At 32.5% G+C, this 18,373-nt stretch overlaps 1 protein-coding gene across 1 annotated transcript in view; it reads right to left on the bottom strand.

The window, feature by feature from the left end:
* The window catches only part of SEMA3A (semaphorin 3A), a 230,123-nt gene that overhangs the window by 147,546 nt on the left and 64,204 nt on the right, over nt 1-18,373 (bottom strand). The window contains exon 2 of the mRNA XM_019628456.1: nt 2,677-2,834. Within this exon, the coding sequence (XP_019484001.1) occupies nt 2,677-2,834 (158 nt within the window). The remainder of the gene's footprint in view (nt 1-2,676; nt 2,835-18,373) is intronic.

Below are 18,373 nucleotides of genomic sequence, written 5' to 3'. Positions count from 1 at the left end.
AATTTCTTTCTTATGTGAAATATTAAAATAATCTAATTTTGATAACATTCATGCTAAATTCTCTCATACTTAGAGGGGTGTGTGTACTTTCAATTTTCTAGAGATCCAGGATAAAACATATAGTATATATGTTTAACTTAAAAATCTGGCATGAGTAAAATAAATTTTGACATAGAAAATGCTCTTTCGGAAGGCAATTTAATGAGGATAATTATAAATCAGTGGAATGAACATATGTGTGTGTGTGTGTGTGTGTGTGTGTGTTTTCTCCAACAGTATCCATTATTCATTTCTACGAAGAGTAATTCCTAACTTTTTGATTAGATTTATTAACCTATTGATATTTTCTCTTCTTTGCTCAAAAATTTCTCAGTTAGCTAACAATGCCTAAATTTATTATCCTTATATTCAACGTGCTTCATGATCTATTTTATACTTTCCCTTCTTTATGCTTCTATGGTTCTACACACGGCAGCCCCACTTAATTATTTACTAAGCATTTATGCTTTAAAGTGATTGTACCCTTTTATCAAGGCCAAGAATCTTTCCATAGTCCTTCCAAGCCTGAGAATGTGTTTTGGATCTAACAAGAATTGGCCGAGGATTTGCCTTTATGTTCATGTATCTTAAATATTTGGTAAATTCCTCAAGAATTATGACACACTATAGTACCCCCTATAGAGTTTATCACAATATTAAATGCTTATGAAAAAGTTTAATAACACTATACATAGGTTAAAAAGAGCATTAATAGACAAATATATACCAACAAATGTAAATCTTTAAGTAAATTGCATTTACTCTTATAAAGGTGTGGTATAATTAAAATTAAATAATATGGTTGAATTGGGATGTTTAAAAATTAGAAATATGCCTTCTATTATTAGAATAATGATTTTAAACTCAAAAGCAGGAGCTATAATAAGAACACCATGACATTGGGCAAGTCACCTAATTTTAATTAATTATTCAGTATATATTTATTACAAGTGTAGTTGGTAGAAGATACAGTGATATATCCAGGACATACAAATGACTCTAGAATTTTTCTCATCTATAAAATTGTATTATGTGATTATTTAATTATTTTCAATTTTAGAACGAATTGAATATATAACCAAATTAAGAATGTTTATTCAGAGAAAAATATTAAATGCATTAAATATATATTCTGAAGTGACATGTGCTCATATATTGCTTATCTATAGATATATAGATATATATATATAAATATTTACAGTCATATATATGAATTTTACAAAATGATAAAAATCATATTTTAAACAGTCAAAATTTGGACCAGCATAATATACCATTATTAAAATATCAATTTTTTTCTTAATTATCTTAGATTTTCATTTATTTTGTAAAGGATGAATTCTCTTCATTTTGTCCAATCTGTTACAGTTTATAAGAATTTGAGGTACACTACTTTAAAACCCTAAGTCTTAAGAAGTGAAACTAACATACATAAATACTGAAGTGTGTGTACTCTAAAAATCATGTAATACTGGCGCTTTTGTAAATGTTCTTGCATAAAGATCATGTTGAATAATATTGTATGTCAACTACAATTATATACACATATAGTCACAGGATGTGGAGTAGAGTGTGGGAATGGAGCCAATGGAATTGTAATAGATAAGTATGATATCAGGGGTAAGAGGACATTGGATGGGGGGAGGGGGGTTGTTACTTTGTGAGGGGTGAAAAGGATAACTATTGCATTGTTCTGTATACCTGAAACTACTACTACTATTACTACTACTACTACTACTAATAATAATAATAATAAAAGATCTTTGTTCCTCAGAGAATTCAGACTAGAAAAATTGACTGAAAAAATGGTTGACTTAGATTACAGCATATAGAGTCAGTAGCACACTTTTCACAAATATGTCAATCCATTCGTGTTTTCCAAACTGTATAGCTTATTAATTAAATAGGCCAGAAACACGATAAAGAATAAGGATAAAACTGCTAGACTGCTAGAATCTAAATGGCCGCATTTGCAAAACCTGACACTGAAAATTTATCTTCCAGATTAGGGTTTGGCAAACTTTTTGTTTAAAAGTCCAGATCATAAATATTTTAGGCTTTGTGAGCCAGGTGATCTCTATCACAAGTACTCAATTCTGCCATTGTAGAATAAAAGCGGATAATATGTAAATGACTGAGTGTCTGTTTTCCAATAAACTGTATTTACACATTTGACATACCAGGTTAAGCATGTGTATAATGATTGATGAACTCTGCATTTGCTGGAAATATGGAGAGATATACACATTTATATATAGGTATATGTAACACATATAGTATATACATAGATATATACACACATAGGGCATGAAATCAATTATGATATATTTTTATAATGGTTCAGGTTTTTACTTTTATGCAGGAAAAATGATATAACTATTGGAAGGATAAGCTGAAGTTAGTATTGCTTATACAATCATTGAAAATACTATGGTTTCTTCCTTGAAGAATTTTATGGTATGTTGAATCCATTGATTTGTGATAGTCAAATCAATACATTACTTTTATTTGCATCTGAAAATATACAGTATTAATTTAAAAAATGTTTCAGTTGTCACATTGTTATATAGCTAGAAAATCCTATATAACTTGAGATGTTTCAAAAGAACTACAGTGCATATATTAGAATAAAGATACCTTTTGAAAATCCTTGATATTAACCAGGTTGAATGAAAATATGTGATCCTTTGCTCCAACATACAGCCTGCTCCGTTCCTCATCCAAAAGGAAGGTATGATAACTGGAGCTGTTGGCCAAGCCATTGAAAGTGATAACATTGTTGGATTCCAACATTTCTGCAAGGTAACAAAGCAAGACATTTGGTGTTAATCTGAGATTCTACATGAGCACATACTAATGGTACATGGAGATTGGTCTACTGCCTGCTATAGTTACCAATCAGTAGTTTCTCTTCATGGTACTAAGAAATATACAGGAGCCATTTTTTTTTCTTTTTTTACATTTCATTGAAGTGGGAGTTACTGGTTTGCTCATATCTTTCTTAAGACCACACACTCCTACAGAAGAAAGGGAGAGAAAGCCTTGTCCACACAACTGGTCTAGTGGAATATATTTGCATTTAGTGATGAATTACAATGGTAAGCATTGCATATAAAATGTCTGTAATTTTACAAAGACTTGATTAAGTAGCTTCATTTGCTCCAAATCATTAGCTAGAAAGATAAGTACAGGGGCCAACCGAGCAGAGATAATGTGGGAAACATTGTTTAACATTCTAGGTTGTTTGAAGACTCTTTTTGTTGCATGTAGCATTTCACTATATCTTTTTGACCATTAAATCTACTCCATCATTTAAATTATTTGTAATATTTTATAACTGACATATATAAAGAAGTTGAGTTAGGCTTTTATAAAAACATGAATTAATTTTACTATTTGACCTCAATTTTTCAGTTCGTTATTGCTCTCCAAATGGCTTTTGCTGTGAATGGGCAAATACTGAAGTTTTAGACGTATGCCTTAAGTGAGAAAAATATTTTCAGATAAAAATAACATTAACTGTAAGTCCACTTTTGCAGAGAAAGGTAATTGTTGATAATCACCAAAGAGGTTTTCTTTAAATATCTACTTCAATCGAAATATATATATATATACTAGATGTGACAAGAAAAATATATACACATTTTAAGAAAGGAAAAAATTGTATTAACATTATGCTGATGGTAACCACTTTGAACACCTCTTGTAATTGCAGAAGTCAAACATGACTTGTTTTCATCTTTTGTTTTTGGTATATATTGAGTATTACAATTTTAATAGTTTTTTTTTCCTTTCCTAAAATGTGTATACATTTTTTGGCACCCGTGTGTGTGTGTGTGTGTGTGTGTCTGTGTATCCCAACCACCACAGGGATAGACATTCTCCAGTGTCCTGAATCAATGAATCAGATTTTTCCAGTGCACACATAGTAGAACCCTTTCATCCATAAAATGGAGAATGTGTCTTCCAAGGACAGGAAGCGGCAATGTGACTCCCCCCTCTGTCTCCAGGACATTAGCCATTTGATGAATTGCCTTGATTTTTCTATTTTTCCTACTGCCTTCTCCAACTTACCGAAATATATATTTCAATAGAGGACAAAATTCAAATACTTTAACTTGGCAGGAATGGTCAGGTGACCACCATCTGCGTTTAGACTCCACCCCAGTCCTCTTCCTCATGTCCTCTATCCTGCAGGAAAACACTCTCTGTAGTCGTCCACTTTTTAGCCATTGCTGACATTGTTCTTGACCTCTACAGCTATATAGCACCTTGACAAAATAGTATCCACTCTTACAAGCTAGTTCAAAATGCAACCTCTAAGAAATTCTCATAGAAGTAATTTCTTTGTAATATTTTGCTTCAGTTACTCTTACAACTTATATCACACTGTCAATTATTACACTCACTCATATAAGTGACTTATCTACTAGAATTAGCTCATATCAGGAAATCATCCTTAACTCACATGGTTTCTTTTCCATATTTCCAGGCCAATAATATTAAATTCAATGTCTATGCATCTATGTATCTATCTTTGTGTCTATCTAGCCATCTCTCCATCTATCAATGTATCCATCTTCTACATGAAATTACAAGAATTGTTAACAAACTGTTAAAAGGTGCTCTTCAGATTTCTTCATGAGAAACAGTACAATACTATTTCATCCCACCCCCACCAAAAGAAAACAACGGGAAAGAAGAGAAGGAAGGAAGGAAGGGAAGGGAGAAATAGATCAAGGGAAAGAGTTTCATTTATGTGAGTCATATCTGAAATAAGAGCTATTAGTCTCCAGAGAAAAAGAAGAGAGAATCTTTTACATAACATCTGGATGTAAATGTCATTTCTCTCACCAGTGTCCAAATGATTGTAAAGAGTCATTCCTACAGAGAGCCAATACAAAGCTGGAATTTCAGGTGCTCTGAGCTGTGTGAGGATGAAAAGGGCTACTATCAGACGCAGGAGCTGTATCACTGCATCATGCTCATGTATTGGCTGAATGGCTGTTTAAAGAGAGCTGTTCATCAAATAGACTATGTGCCCCCTACTTTTCCTTCCAAAATAAACTCTATAATTCTACTCTATTAACAAGGAGACCAAAGTATAGGTAGGTAGGCAAACTAAAAAAAAAAAAAAATCCAGCTGAGTCTAAACCAAGACAATTGCATACAGATAATAATCAATGGAAAGATCATCTAAAAGACATTAAAAATTTTTAATTAAAAATGCATGGGAACTACATAAGGGAGTGCTACACATCAAGTGGAAGAAGTTATAGGAAGACAGATACCACAGCTATAAAACAGTCATCCAGTTATATAGGTAAGCACACTAGTATCACCACAGTACTTACTTACTAGGTGTGCAAACTAGAATGAGTTCCTTACATTACCGGCCTCAGTTTTTGAAGATGGGGTCAATAATATATCTTCCAAGAGTTATTGTGAAGGTGAAATTAAATAATTCATCTAAAATACCTAGAATGATAATTGGCAGTGTAAGCACTCAACTAAAGAATTACCTATTTCTGTAAGTAGAGATTTAATATTAGTATTTTCAATCTCCTTAACCAGAATTAGGTAATTAAGATCCAGATGGAGCAGAATAAAAAGAAAAACTACTTTTCTACCTACCTTACCAAGTGTGCTAACTTGTTAATGCATCGATAATTTAGATGAATGGATAAAATAGGAGAAATATGCTCTTTGATTTACATTAATATTAAATATCATAGTCATTTTAAGAACAGGGAAATATTATTTTTTGTTCACCAGTTTCTGTTTCCTGAATTATAAATAACAAATATGATTTTCTATATTATAATTCTAAACAATGAAAATATTAATCTAATAAAAAATAGGTTGAATTCAGTAAAGTAGTTCAGGGAGAATTATTGGTTCCAAGGTACAGACAACTTAAAGAAGTCTTTAGTTGGTTTTTGTTGAAATCACTCTGGAAACAAACTGCACTTAAAAAAAAAATGTTACGGCTGGATCATGTCACTAAAAAAAAGAAGGTAATATTTTCCTAGAGTATGGGTTAGCAGCTGTTTTCCATTGCTTTCAAATGTACTTAACTTTGCCTCATCATTCCAATTTCTTTAGAAGTTCCTCTCTCTCGGGGACTCTTTACATTGCTTTAAAACTGAGAGAAAGTCTTTTTGAAACCCTCATGGCAGTGAGCCATAGCAAATTCTGGATTGTTTAGGTTATCGCACCACCTTTCAGGGCAAAATACATAGTTTAAAATCAGAGACCTTTTCTCTACATCTAGAGTTCATATTCTTTCAATTTTTTTTCCTTTATTGAGATTTATGATTTTTTTTCCTATATGTAGACACATTCAGCTGAAATCAACATTAAGTAACTTCAATTTGATTCTAGTCCTTCACGAGTTTAGGTGTTTTTTTTTCAGTGTCTATTATGTAAATATTACCATGACATAGACTGGCATGGAAACTAAAATAAATATTCAGTAATGTGCGATGTTTAATATTCCACTACCTTTTCACATCTTGCCTATGTTCATAATCAGTGAAACAACAGCACGTGTTATTTAAAGAACAACCTAAATTTCTATAGAATCAACTGGACTATGATGAACCCTTGTAGACCAAAGCATGTAAAGGCACTAATTCATTTTGAGTGTAATTCAGCTTTTCTCTGCTTGAGACATTACTTCAATTTCTACATGCCATGTCAACCATAAAGAGAAGTAAATGCAAGATTATAATCAAAAGTGCCATTTCAGAAAGCTGTCTTTAATGAACTATGTATTCTTAAAATTGAAATGTGATTAAACAAGCATCCTGTTTACTCCAGATCCACCAAATGATTTAGTGTTTCTATGATTTGTGTAAAGACAAAATAGAAGATATACTGATCACATAGGAAAGCAAATAGTTTGTGCTCAATCAGCATTAATTATTATCACCACTGTCATTGTGATATAAGATAATGTAGACAGTAAGCTTGAGTATACAGATGCTCTGAAAGGAAACATCACTTCACCTAATTTTAAGCAGCAGTGTGGTCAATTGTGAATAGATTGCACTCTCTTGTGATGTAGTGCCAAAAAATAGTCTTATGAAATTCAAGACACTTACATATAAAGTCCACTTGACAGACTTCCTTTCAATCTAATAACATACAGCAAAAGAAGAAAAGTAATTATAATTGGTGTGTTCTTTAATCAGAATATCCTACCAAATAATCATGGGAGAAGAACCATGATCTTTTCTAATTAGTTGATTCTAGTTTTCATTCTCCTTACATTTTCAGATTTGTCTGTTTCCCCTGCATTCATCATGACCTCAAGAAGCTTTATTTGAATAAAGAAAACAGAAAAATACATTGTGAGCACTCATTACCAGTACATTATTTGAGATATTTTGACTTTGGGTGGTGAACACACAATTCAACATACAGATAATGTGTTATAGAAATGTATAGTTGAATCCTATATAATTTTATGAACCAATGTCACCCAATAAATTTAATAAAATTAAAAATATCAAAAGTTATTGTATAAACTAATGTTCTTATGTATTTATTTTAATACATGAAAAGAAAAGATGGAAAAATTTACATAAAAACCATACGTGACTATCCACCTCCACATAATTTAGTTGTATGGTTCCTATAGTGTTATGATTATCTTCAGGATAAAAACATATTTATATAGATGATTACACATTACATTACAATGTAATGTAATCACATTCTTAAAAGGCAATGAAATGAACACTGATTTCTAGAATGCAAGACTGCCTAGAACCAGACTTTTTATAGGATGGAAAACTCCTGTATGCTTGACCTTCAAACTCAAAGTACAGCCACCCCGTTCTTTATATTTCTGACTTTCATTATATTTCTTTCTCTCTATTTCCTTCCTCCCTCCCTCTCTCCCTCCCTTCCTCTCTCTCTCAAGTTTTATAGCATGAAAAGTAATAGGACCCTACCAATTGCTGGACTCAAACGCATTGCCTGCATTCATTGATGGCTTTGGGTTTATGTCCTTTTTCCATTACTTGAACTTTGTATTTTTCAAAGAACACTTAAAGATCCCATTTAATGTAGTCAAAGGCTGTTTCATCAATGTCCAAAATTTTAGATCCTATATTTTAGCGCTTGCTAGATTATTTTTTAAAACATCATGCACCAAAATATATTTCCAAAAGTAAAATTAGGCTGAAATAAAATTTGGCAACTTTTTATTGATTATAAAAACAAATCACCAAAAACAAGTACTATTTGCTATCATTATCACTTCATACAAAAAGGAGAAGGCATGCCATTTAACTAACAAAAAGGTCAGAAAGGACAAACACACACACACACACAAAATACTTATCTTTAGAGATTAATATATTTATGTTGTGGAAAAATTCACCGTATTTTTCTGACTTTATTTTTATTTCACCAAGGACTTGTTACCCAGAAGGGAAGTTCCTTTCCTCAGACTTATGTTTAGGACGTACTGCTCTAAGGTAAACTGTGTGAATGATGAACTCCTAGAATTTCTGGCCAGTGCATCTTGGTCATCGGTGATCATGGCATAGGTAGAGTCAACATTATGGGTGTCTATATGCTTTTATTTATTTGGTGATGCTGAGCATACTCTCTCAATTTACAATTTGGTAAGTGTTTTTGGAATATATTGAGAAAAATCTATCTCCTAAATTCAATAGCAGTAACACGCAAAATGTGCATCAAGTTTACACATCCTAGTTTGAAGTTAACTTTTAACTATTTTTTCCAACATGTGCCAAAAGCAACAAAACTCTATTAAATACAGCCCCACCACCGTTGCCTAGAACATTTCTCCAAGTTTTTCTTTCAACTTATTTCTTAGCATTTGCTGATGGTCTGATTTCTAATGTCTCCATCACACTGAATGTCTGCCAGGACACTCCTCTGCCAGATGCTTCTCATTTGTGAATAATCAGCTTTTTGACTTGGACAGCCTTCCTGGTCAAGGTACAAGGTGCCCCAAATCCAGCTTTGGACAAGTAAAGATCCATTCCCAGCCTAAGCCCAACTTCCACGCTTCCAGACCCCACTCAATACACAAGTGCCCTGAGCTACACTGCCAAAGAGAGATAATGCATTTCCCCTTCAATACACTTGTAAAACATCAAGAGCAGGCCTATCTTTGATATTAATCTATGCTCCACTTTGTTATAATGTGAAAAATACGTGTTTACAATCCAACCTGATGATTCATATTTTTACTACGTAATGGAGTCATTCAAATACTAAGTCAACAAACACATATCCCATCTTTGTCATGTGTAACACATAGGCATGGGCTAAGATACTTGCGGAGTGTAAAGCATTATTAAAACCTTGATGGAAAGTTATATGAATGCCATTAGAGAAGCAAAAACTAAATGAACAACACAACAAAGAGATTAATAAGAGCTGAGGAAGCTACCAGGAAGGAACAGTTAGTGCCACAAGGAGAAGTGAATAATCCTTGGAGAAAGGGGTTGGTGATTAAACTTGGCTTTAAAAAATGTATGGATGGATCTTGAGATTATAATGCTAAGTGAAATAAGTCAGAAAGAAAAAGTCAAGAACCATATGATTTCACTGATATGTGGGATATAAAACTGGAAACAACAAAGGAACAAGAAAAACAAATGAAACAAAACTCATAGACCCAGACAATAGTTTAGTGGTTACCAGATGGTAAGGGGGGGTGGGGTGGTAAATGAGGGTAAAAGGGGTCAGATATATGGTGACGGAAAGAGAACTGACTCTGGGTGATGAACACACCATGTGATATACAGATGATGTATTACAGAATTTTACACCTTAAATTGATGCAACTTTACTAACCATTGTCACCCCAATAAACTTTAACTAAAAAAAATGTATAGGATTTTCACCAGCAGAAATAGGTGTGGTTGAGCATTCCATGCAGAGGACATGAATAAAGACCAGGAGATAAAAATAAGGGAAAATACAAGAGACAGACATTGTAAGTGTCTACTATGTGCCAAAAACTGATGAATGTTTATAAGTATATTTATTTAAGCTTCACAATAACATTGTGAGGTGGAAATTCTCATTCCCACTTTATCTCATGAGGAAATTGTCTCAGACATTGGAAATATCCTAGGTCATGGAGCTGATGTGATGCAGAGTGAAGATATCCACTTCCCTTTGACACCAGAGGCCAGGCTCTTCATATCTTACCCTGTACTACTTCTAAAAGGGTAGAATTTTTGAGAATACTAAGAACTGATTGTTGAGAAGCATGTGAGAACTGTCAGAATACATTTTGGGGTATACAAAGAACTGGTTGTTGAGAAGTTTGGTTACCTCTCGCTATCACAAAACTTGCCTTACTTAGGAGTCTCTTAAATATTTATATTATTCTATTTGCCCTGTATTTGGTCTTTTTACACAATAACAATTCTGTGAGTAATCTTATCTGCAACTACGGCTTTCATTACTAACAGTATTTTGACATGTCTTAAATGTGTATCTTCCAAGACAGATTTCCCTCCAAAGTCCAAAGACTTACTAGAAGCCTGTATTTAGATATTGAACAAATATCTGAGTCTGCATGACTTGAACAGAACTCACTCCCTTTTCTTTTTTACCGTTACTGACATCATCACCTTTCTGTATGTTTTAAAACTGGTTGCAAGTATCACTCATCCAAAGAATCATACAAACCAGAGCCTCTTCATTATCCACAGATTCAATCCATCACTTAGTTTTGTTTTACACTGTAACAATTTATTCTATATTTGTTTTTGCTTACATACTCACTATCACTGTCATAGTTCAATTCCTCATAATTTCTTCCCTTGATTATTATAATTATCTTCTAACAGAACTTCCTCTCTAGCTCTACATCAATAAACAATGTTATGCACTGCCTCCAGAATAATCTTTCTAAAAAATAAACATGACTCTCTTCTGGTAAATTTGAGAGAAAAGTCACTTTTACTCTATTCCCCTTCCCTTGAATCCCATAATAAAAAGGGAGGAAAGAAAGAAAGAAAGAAAGAAAGAAAGAAAGAAAGAAAGAAAGAAAGAAAGAAAGAAAGAAAAGAAAAGAAAGAAAAAGAGGCAAGAAAATGGAGGAAAATATCCATATTAAATGAAGAGAGGAAACTATATGAATGGAATATCAAGTTACAAATTATTAAGAGAATATATCCAATATAATTATGCCTGAAATATTCTGATACAAAATGCTGAAATCTGGCATATATCCATATATTCCAAGTAGGATAGAATTAGTAATCAAAGGGTTACATTTCATAAAATTTGCATTTGCAAATGCTTTATTACAGAAACAAATTCAAGGAGTCTATATGACTATAAAATTAATGAAAAATGCCCATAAAGAGTGGAAGTAGAGCTGAAGCACAAAGATGGCATGATCATCATCATCAAAACTAACACCCACATGCTGGGTACTATTTTAATCATACACACACACACACACACACACACACACACACACACACACTATAAATATTATCCTTTTACTAAAGGAAACAACTGTAATAAATTATTGTGACAGCAGGAGTGGAAGGTGTGAATACTCCACACCAGATTGTTTTGGATGGTGTTTCCCGGGAATCACACCAATCACAAAACTTTGAAAGAATGAAGAATATACTTTCCTAGAGGAAAATTAAAGATTTTGGACCTTGTTTCCAACTCAAAACAACAACTGTAGACAGTAAATTCTTCACATTCATTCCCTCACTATCAGAAGGAGATAAGAAGTTCATCAAAATGCAATTCAAGAGCACAGGAAAAGAAGAATTGACCTAAGGAAGAGAGAGTTAATTCTGGTTGTCAAAGTTCCAAATTAAGTAACAAAATAAAAAATTTGTTTGAAAGAGATGATATTGATTCATGAGAAGATAATAGGAGTGAAACCTATAAGAAATATAACCTAAAAATAGACTTACATGTGCAGACTGAAATGTCACCACCTTCCAGGAAATTCTAATTTTATTTATAGAAGGATCAATTATAGAACTTACTATTAAAGGAAGAATGTATTTGGACTACTTGAATAAAAAGCAGGTCATCTATAGGAGGGAAGTAATCAGGCAATGTTATTTCTCAGGAAACAAAAAAGGAATTTGTGAAAATGCCCAGATGAAAACAGGTGACACGGTACATTTATACCCAGAAGATTTCCTTTCAGGAAAGGGAGGCAGTATCAACACTCGCAAATGTGCAAGGTTTAAATGTAGAGAACCTTCACCCATTCAAGAAACTACAGCAAAATCAACTTCTTAATAATGCAATTCATTCAAACAAGGCATGGATTAAAATCAAGAACACAGGTATTATTACATCCCTTGCCACTTTAAAACCTGCCTAGAAATTTCCAACGTCTATGTGATTTAAGCCCTTTATATTTTCCACACTCACTTATTTTGTTCATTGACCAATAGTGTATAAATGTGTGCATCCCTGGATATACAATGATATGCAGATACATATATTTATATAAACACACACTCAGGGGATTATTTTCAGTTAACTCAGTGGCATGCTATCTACAGTTACCAAAGCTCAGAATGCTCTCTGTTCCCCCATGCTCTCCATCTTCCTTCCTCACCTGCTCAGGTGAATCTACTGACCTTCAGGGTCTATGTCAAGCCTCTCCTGTGACTTCGACCTCCTAAGGGACTGTGCATCATGCCTAACTCTGTGAAATACAGTGCCATGTACCAGTGTAGATTAATCACTGCCTTATTTCTTTAGCTCCCTTTCTAGAATGAAAGTATGCTGTTTTTACTTATTTTTATAATTCTGGTCCTAGAACCCTTTTCTAGCATATACCTCATTCAGGAACATAGGAGCAAGTATCTCAAATATTATTTGAAAACCCTTTTATTTGCTTTAAAAATGCAACAAAAACTTATAAAAAGTAAATGGAATAACAAATATCTAGAAGAAAATGTAGCACCATATATTGTATGTCAAATTATACAGTGGCTTTTTTAGTTACACAGTACATTCAAATGACTAATAAAATTATGTAACCTAAACACTAAATTATTTACAACATGGCTATAAAATTATAATAAAATAGCTAATTTTAAAAGTCTATGTGCTAAGCACTGTTGTCATCATTTTACATATGATAATCACGTGAATAAAGTTTTTTACCGTTCTGTTTAACTAGTAATATTAATCACAAAAACTATCGCAATAGCAATAGTAAAACTATTTGAGAGAAATTGAAGAGAGAAGACCCATTAAACTATTGCTATAAACTATAGCAATAATACTATAAACTAAATAAGGGAAGAATGTATTTAGATTCCTTGAATAAAAAGCAAATCAATAGTATTTGCTTTATATAATAGTACTATAGTAACTGTACTAAAAACTGTAGTTTATAGCACTGGTTTAACTGGTCCCCTATCTTTAATTTCTCTCAACTTTAATATATTCTTTAAGACATCACCATATACAGTGACCTGATCATATTTCAAAAACGTAATGCTTTTATTAAAAAACAAAAAACAAACAGCACTTTTACCTAACACCATGACCTTAGTCAGATCTAATAAAAATTGCAGTCCCAAACCTTCCTTTAGTACTTTATTTTATAAGTTCCTGTTTGCTACCTATTTCTATAAATTCCCACAATTCTATCAGAAATAGCCAATTTATACTTCTATCATCCTGGCCTGGCCCCTCTTATTTTCCCTGTTCTCATGCTTCAAGGTGCCATGTCTCCCAAGAAACCTTGAGAATGAGCAGATCTTACTTCCTCCTCTGATGCCCCTCCCTCTTTGATAATAACACATACATTAATCACATGTCGCTCATCCGCATGGGCATTAGCATACCGGCTTTAGTTCTACATATAAATGGGCACAGTGACATATGGGTCTAATTATATGTAAAGGAAATAGTTAACTAGATAATTAATTAATTATTGAACTTGTGATCTAGAAGGATCTTTAGACTATAGGTCTGATTACTTCTATTTACAAAAGAATGTAAGTGACTTTTATTATAACAGTTGCAGAGGCCAGGTTTAAATTCAGTTCTCTTGACTCTCAGTTCAATGCTCTTTCTAAATAAATTTCTAGGAAAATGTGACTAATTTTTTCCTTTCATTTTTGCTGCCTGATTCCTGATATGTAAAAGTTTCCTATATGCTCAAAAAAAATTGCAAACAATTTATAAAATAACTAATGCATAATGTTAATTTTTACTTCATGGAAGAATAACAATGAGTTTAAATGCCATTATCACATAAAGTGACTAAAAGTTTTAAGGTGGACAAAATGATTAATACAAATATGCATTGCAATTGATCACTCATGTCAGTGCAAGATAATTAGTAAAAAATTAGAATTAACATATAGGTCCTTCTTTTTCAATTCATATTGGTTAATTTAGCGATTTAAGTGATGGACTTGTAATCCAGAGATTGAAACTTTGTTTTTGATTGTCTTATATCTCAATTATTTATAAGGCTCTTTTACAGGCAGGTTTTATAATCAGTCAGCTCACCAGCAAGTGTTCATTAAATGTCTATGAGTGGTAAACATTGTATTACCATTAGCAAAGTTAAAAATAAAATAAAATAAAATAGAGGTGGCTTATCTGATTAATACAATTGAAAGTCTCGTTTTGCCCAAAGTCTTGGTCAATTATTTATATGTACCAAGCATATATTTCAGTGTGTTCTTTAAATAACTATTATATTCCACATGAGTATAAAAAAGCAAATGTTTTCTGATATTTACAAATTGTATACTTTATTTTCCCAGTAACAAAACTGTGGAAAATATTCACATATGGAGAATTAAATAATTACAAACCACTTAGTCACCCACTATCTGGTGCTTACGCCAACTATAAGAGTTCCTCTTAAATGTTTAAGAATGATTTATTTGAATTGTTCTAATGCTAAGCAAATGAGCTTTTATAGAAGAAAGAAACTGAGTATTTCATCAGTATTGTTCTATCATATGACATATTTATGGGAGGAAAGAAGTCTTCCTTATTCGCTGACAAAAAATGATACATGTAAGTATAAACATACTAGAGAACATATTTCTTTCAGCGTCCATGGGTATTCCTTTTTGTTTCAGAATAATCTATTTAATTCTTAGAGTTGGAATGCAGACAGAAGGTCACAAGGAAAGTCCAGGCGATCATATGGACATTCTTGAGGGTCAAACAAATAACCAAATCTGTGTGTGTGGCTGGGAGTAGGAATTGCCCAGCCCTAGATTTGGCTGACAGAAGGTGTGCACTATATGTTTTATGAAATGAATGAACAAATGGATTTCTGATTATTGGGATAAAATTAACATGTTTATGAATATGTAATAGTAATGTAACATGTAGGTTAGATAACTCAGAACTTATCCTGCTGTCCTTACTACTTCTAGTCTTTTCATTCTCTAAACTGCATAGTTTCTAGGTGCCACAGACAAATGTACTTTACGTTCGTCAGTTAAAGAACTAGAGTTTGTTGACCAAAGAGGTTATTTTAATGTCTCCTTTTCTGGGAAGGAGGGGGAAGAGAGGGCATTCATACGGCATGTCCTACTCCTTTAACCAGAATAGATACATTTTGATTATGAAGGCTTCTGGTTTACCCATAAAAGGATTTTGTTTGCATCAGATTTCCTTGCAGAAGGATGTGAGGGGAATGAGAGAGGAGAGTGTGGTTAACCAATGAACTCAAAGAATCTCTAGATAAAGTCATACAATGTGTCCTGGGTATATTCTAATCTTAATGACAATAACATCCTATTTATGATGGCACACTGTAAATAGTTTCCCCTAATAATGTGTTTAATTTTGGAGTGGACATATTTCAAAATGTATTAAGTATGGGAATTCAGATGTCCTAATGAATCCAGTTGATAACAACTCATTGACATTTTAAAATTTTTTGACATGCACAAATAAAGGGGGTAGATGGAATTATTATACAGGTGACTTGGGCAAAATTCAGTCTTCCTATATTCTGCTTTTCTCAAATAATTTGTTTTTGCAAAAATTATCTGATGATATTAGTTCTAAAATTTATTTTATACAGAAGAAAATAATTGAACAATTTTCTCATATATAGAAAATGAGACAAGTTTAAATTGTTCTATTTTCTTTTCCAAACACAATCTGCTATAAATACATTCAAGATTGGGTTAGGCTTAGAAGTGTTCTTGGACTGAAGTTAAGTATGATGTGATCTAAGAGCCTTAAGGACAACTCCGTGATACCCTAAGATGACACTAAAAATCTAGCTTGTGTGTTGACAATCCTTGCTTTCCCAGACGCCATTAAATCAAGCACATCTCTGGGCTGGACAAGACAGCAGACACTAAATATTCTTTAGACCAGTGCAGGAAACACAGACGTTGATTCCTACAAGGACAAACATCTAATTCTGAACCAGATTTACCTCTTCTTAAAGAGTGGGCAAGAAAAGTAGCATATATCAATTTCTGATTAACTTTTTCACTTATTTACTTATTTACTAATTTCTTCTATGCTTCATCAAAAAAAAGTGATAGTTTCCCTTTTACAAAACCACAAAATAACCACAAAAATAGTGTTAAAATAAGTAATAAATGTGAAATATGATTTCCTTTTAATCCCTGATGCCACAGCACATATTGAAAATGAGACTCACATTATTCTGAATGCAGAGAATAACAGGTAAAATTTACCTCTAGACATGACGAAAGAGAAAGTGTTATTGCTATTAAGTTCTAATGAAACCCTCAGAGCAGTTCAACATGAGCAAAGAACAAGACATGAAACATTATCTAAGGTCACTGATTTCTTAATTCTTTCATTTTCCTGACACCTGTTGATTTTGCATGTAAATAGTTAAAGGAGCATCTCTGCCAGTCAGTTCTTTATAACAATATTGTTATTAGTAAACTTTGGATTACATAATTGAAAATAATTTATATCTTTAAAATTGGAATGTTTATTTCTTTGAAGACACATGATAGATATCATTTTTAACTTTCTCTTCAAATTAGTAAATTGTTATGAAAAGAATGATGTATGAACTTCCATCTCACAAATCTTGCTTTAAAATCTGAGGCTATGTATTTTGTTGTATCCTTAAATGGAAACATCTTTTTAATAAGATTTCCAAGATTTTAAAAATGAATTTTAATTGTATATTTTCTTGTATGGGAATTCTTTTTAAAAGATATGTGTTTATTATTAGGCTAAATGCCACTACTGATAAAACTCAAAAAGTGGTAGAAACTGGTAGAATTAAAACAAATTTGAGAAACAATTTCTACATTTTCCCAGCTACAACTTGTTTTATCATTTCTAAACACTCAAAGTGGATAAATCACTTCTACTTAAAAAATATTAAAAAGAAATAGTTTAAAAGTTCACAGCTGAGTTTGTTTGATGAGCTTAATGACTTCCACCTCATTTAGTAAATCAAAATCTAAAAAAAGCTACACTCAACCCTCTTGATAGGCTCTGGAGTTTATCAGCCCTGCTTTGCCACTTCATTAGCTGTCATGAACCAGTAAGTGATATTGCTATGAAAGTCTTGATTCAGGTAGTTGAAAATGCTCGTATTGCAAAAGTACCAATTACCAACAGACTTGAAGTCAAAAGGGGGTGTATCCGGAAAGACACATCATGCACATACATACAGTTGGTTATCATCTTTGTAGACATCAAAGAAACAGAGAGCGTTTGAACTATCAGTAGTTGACTTGTAGCATTCACCAAAAGTACACACATTGATTTAATATACACTGCAGTAGAGTCACTACTGACCTTAGAACTCTCACCTTACAATTTTGTGAGGGCAACAAAACAGGGATTAAAAAAAATGCATATTTTCTTCCCAAAGGAAAAACCATAAAATGTAAAAAGTTGCATGTTTCAATCTCTATGCTTAAATTAATTCTTATACTTGGCTTTATACTATTTTTGTGCCCAAATTTTTCTTAAATGCATTTTTGTTTTGTTAACTAACAATTCTACCATGAACTTCCCCTTTAATGTCAATAATGCTATTTGAAATTCTAATATCGCTTTAATAGAACACAATTTTAATTATACAGCCTTTGATTTCCTCTGCCATCTACCTTATTTCTGTGGTTGGTAAACAGAAAACTAAATAGGGAAACCACTGAGGTATAAAACCTTAAAAAATTCAATGAAAAACTAGAAAGAAAATATTTTTGGTAACATTTACATGACATTATCCATATATTAAGAACTGCTGACCTTGCCTCTTTGCCTAATGAAAGCAAACATACCTGTTAATGAATGAATGATCCTATACTGGTTTGACTCATAAAACACTCGTTTCCTTTGA

The sequence above is a fragment of the Hipposideros armiger genome, unplaced genomic scaffold, assembly GCF_001890085.2.
Source record: "Hipposideros armiger isolate ML-2016 unplaced genomic scaffold, ASM189008v1 scaffold_791, whole genome shotgun sequence".
NCBI classification, from domain to species: Eukaryota; Metazoa; Chordata; class Mammalia; order Chiroptera; family Hipposideridae; genus Hipposideros; species Hipposideros armiger.
This window is presented reverse-complemented; position numbering and strand designations above follow the sequence as displayed.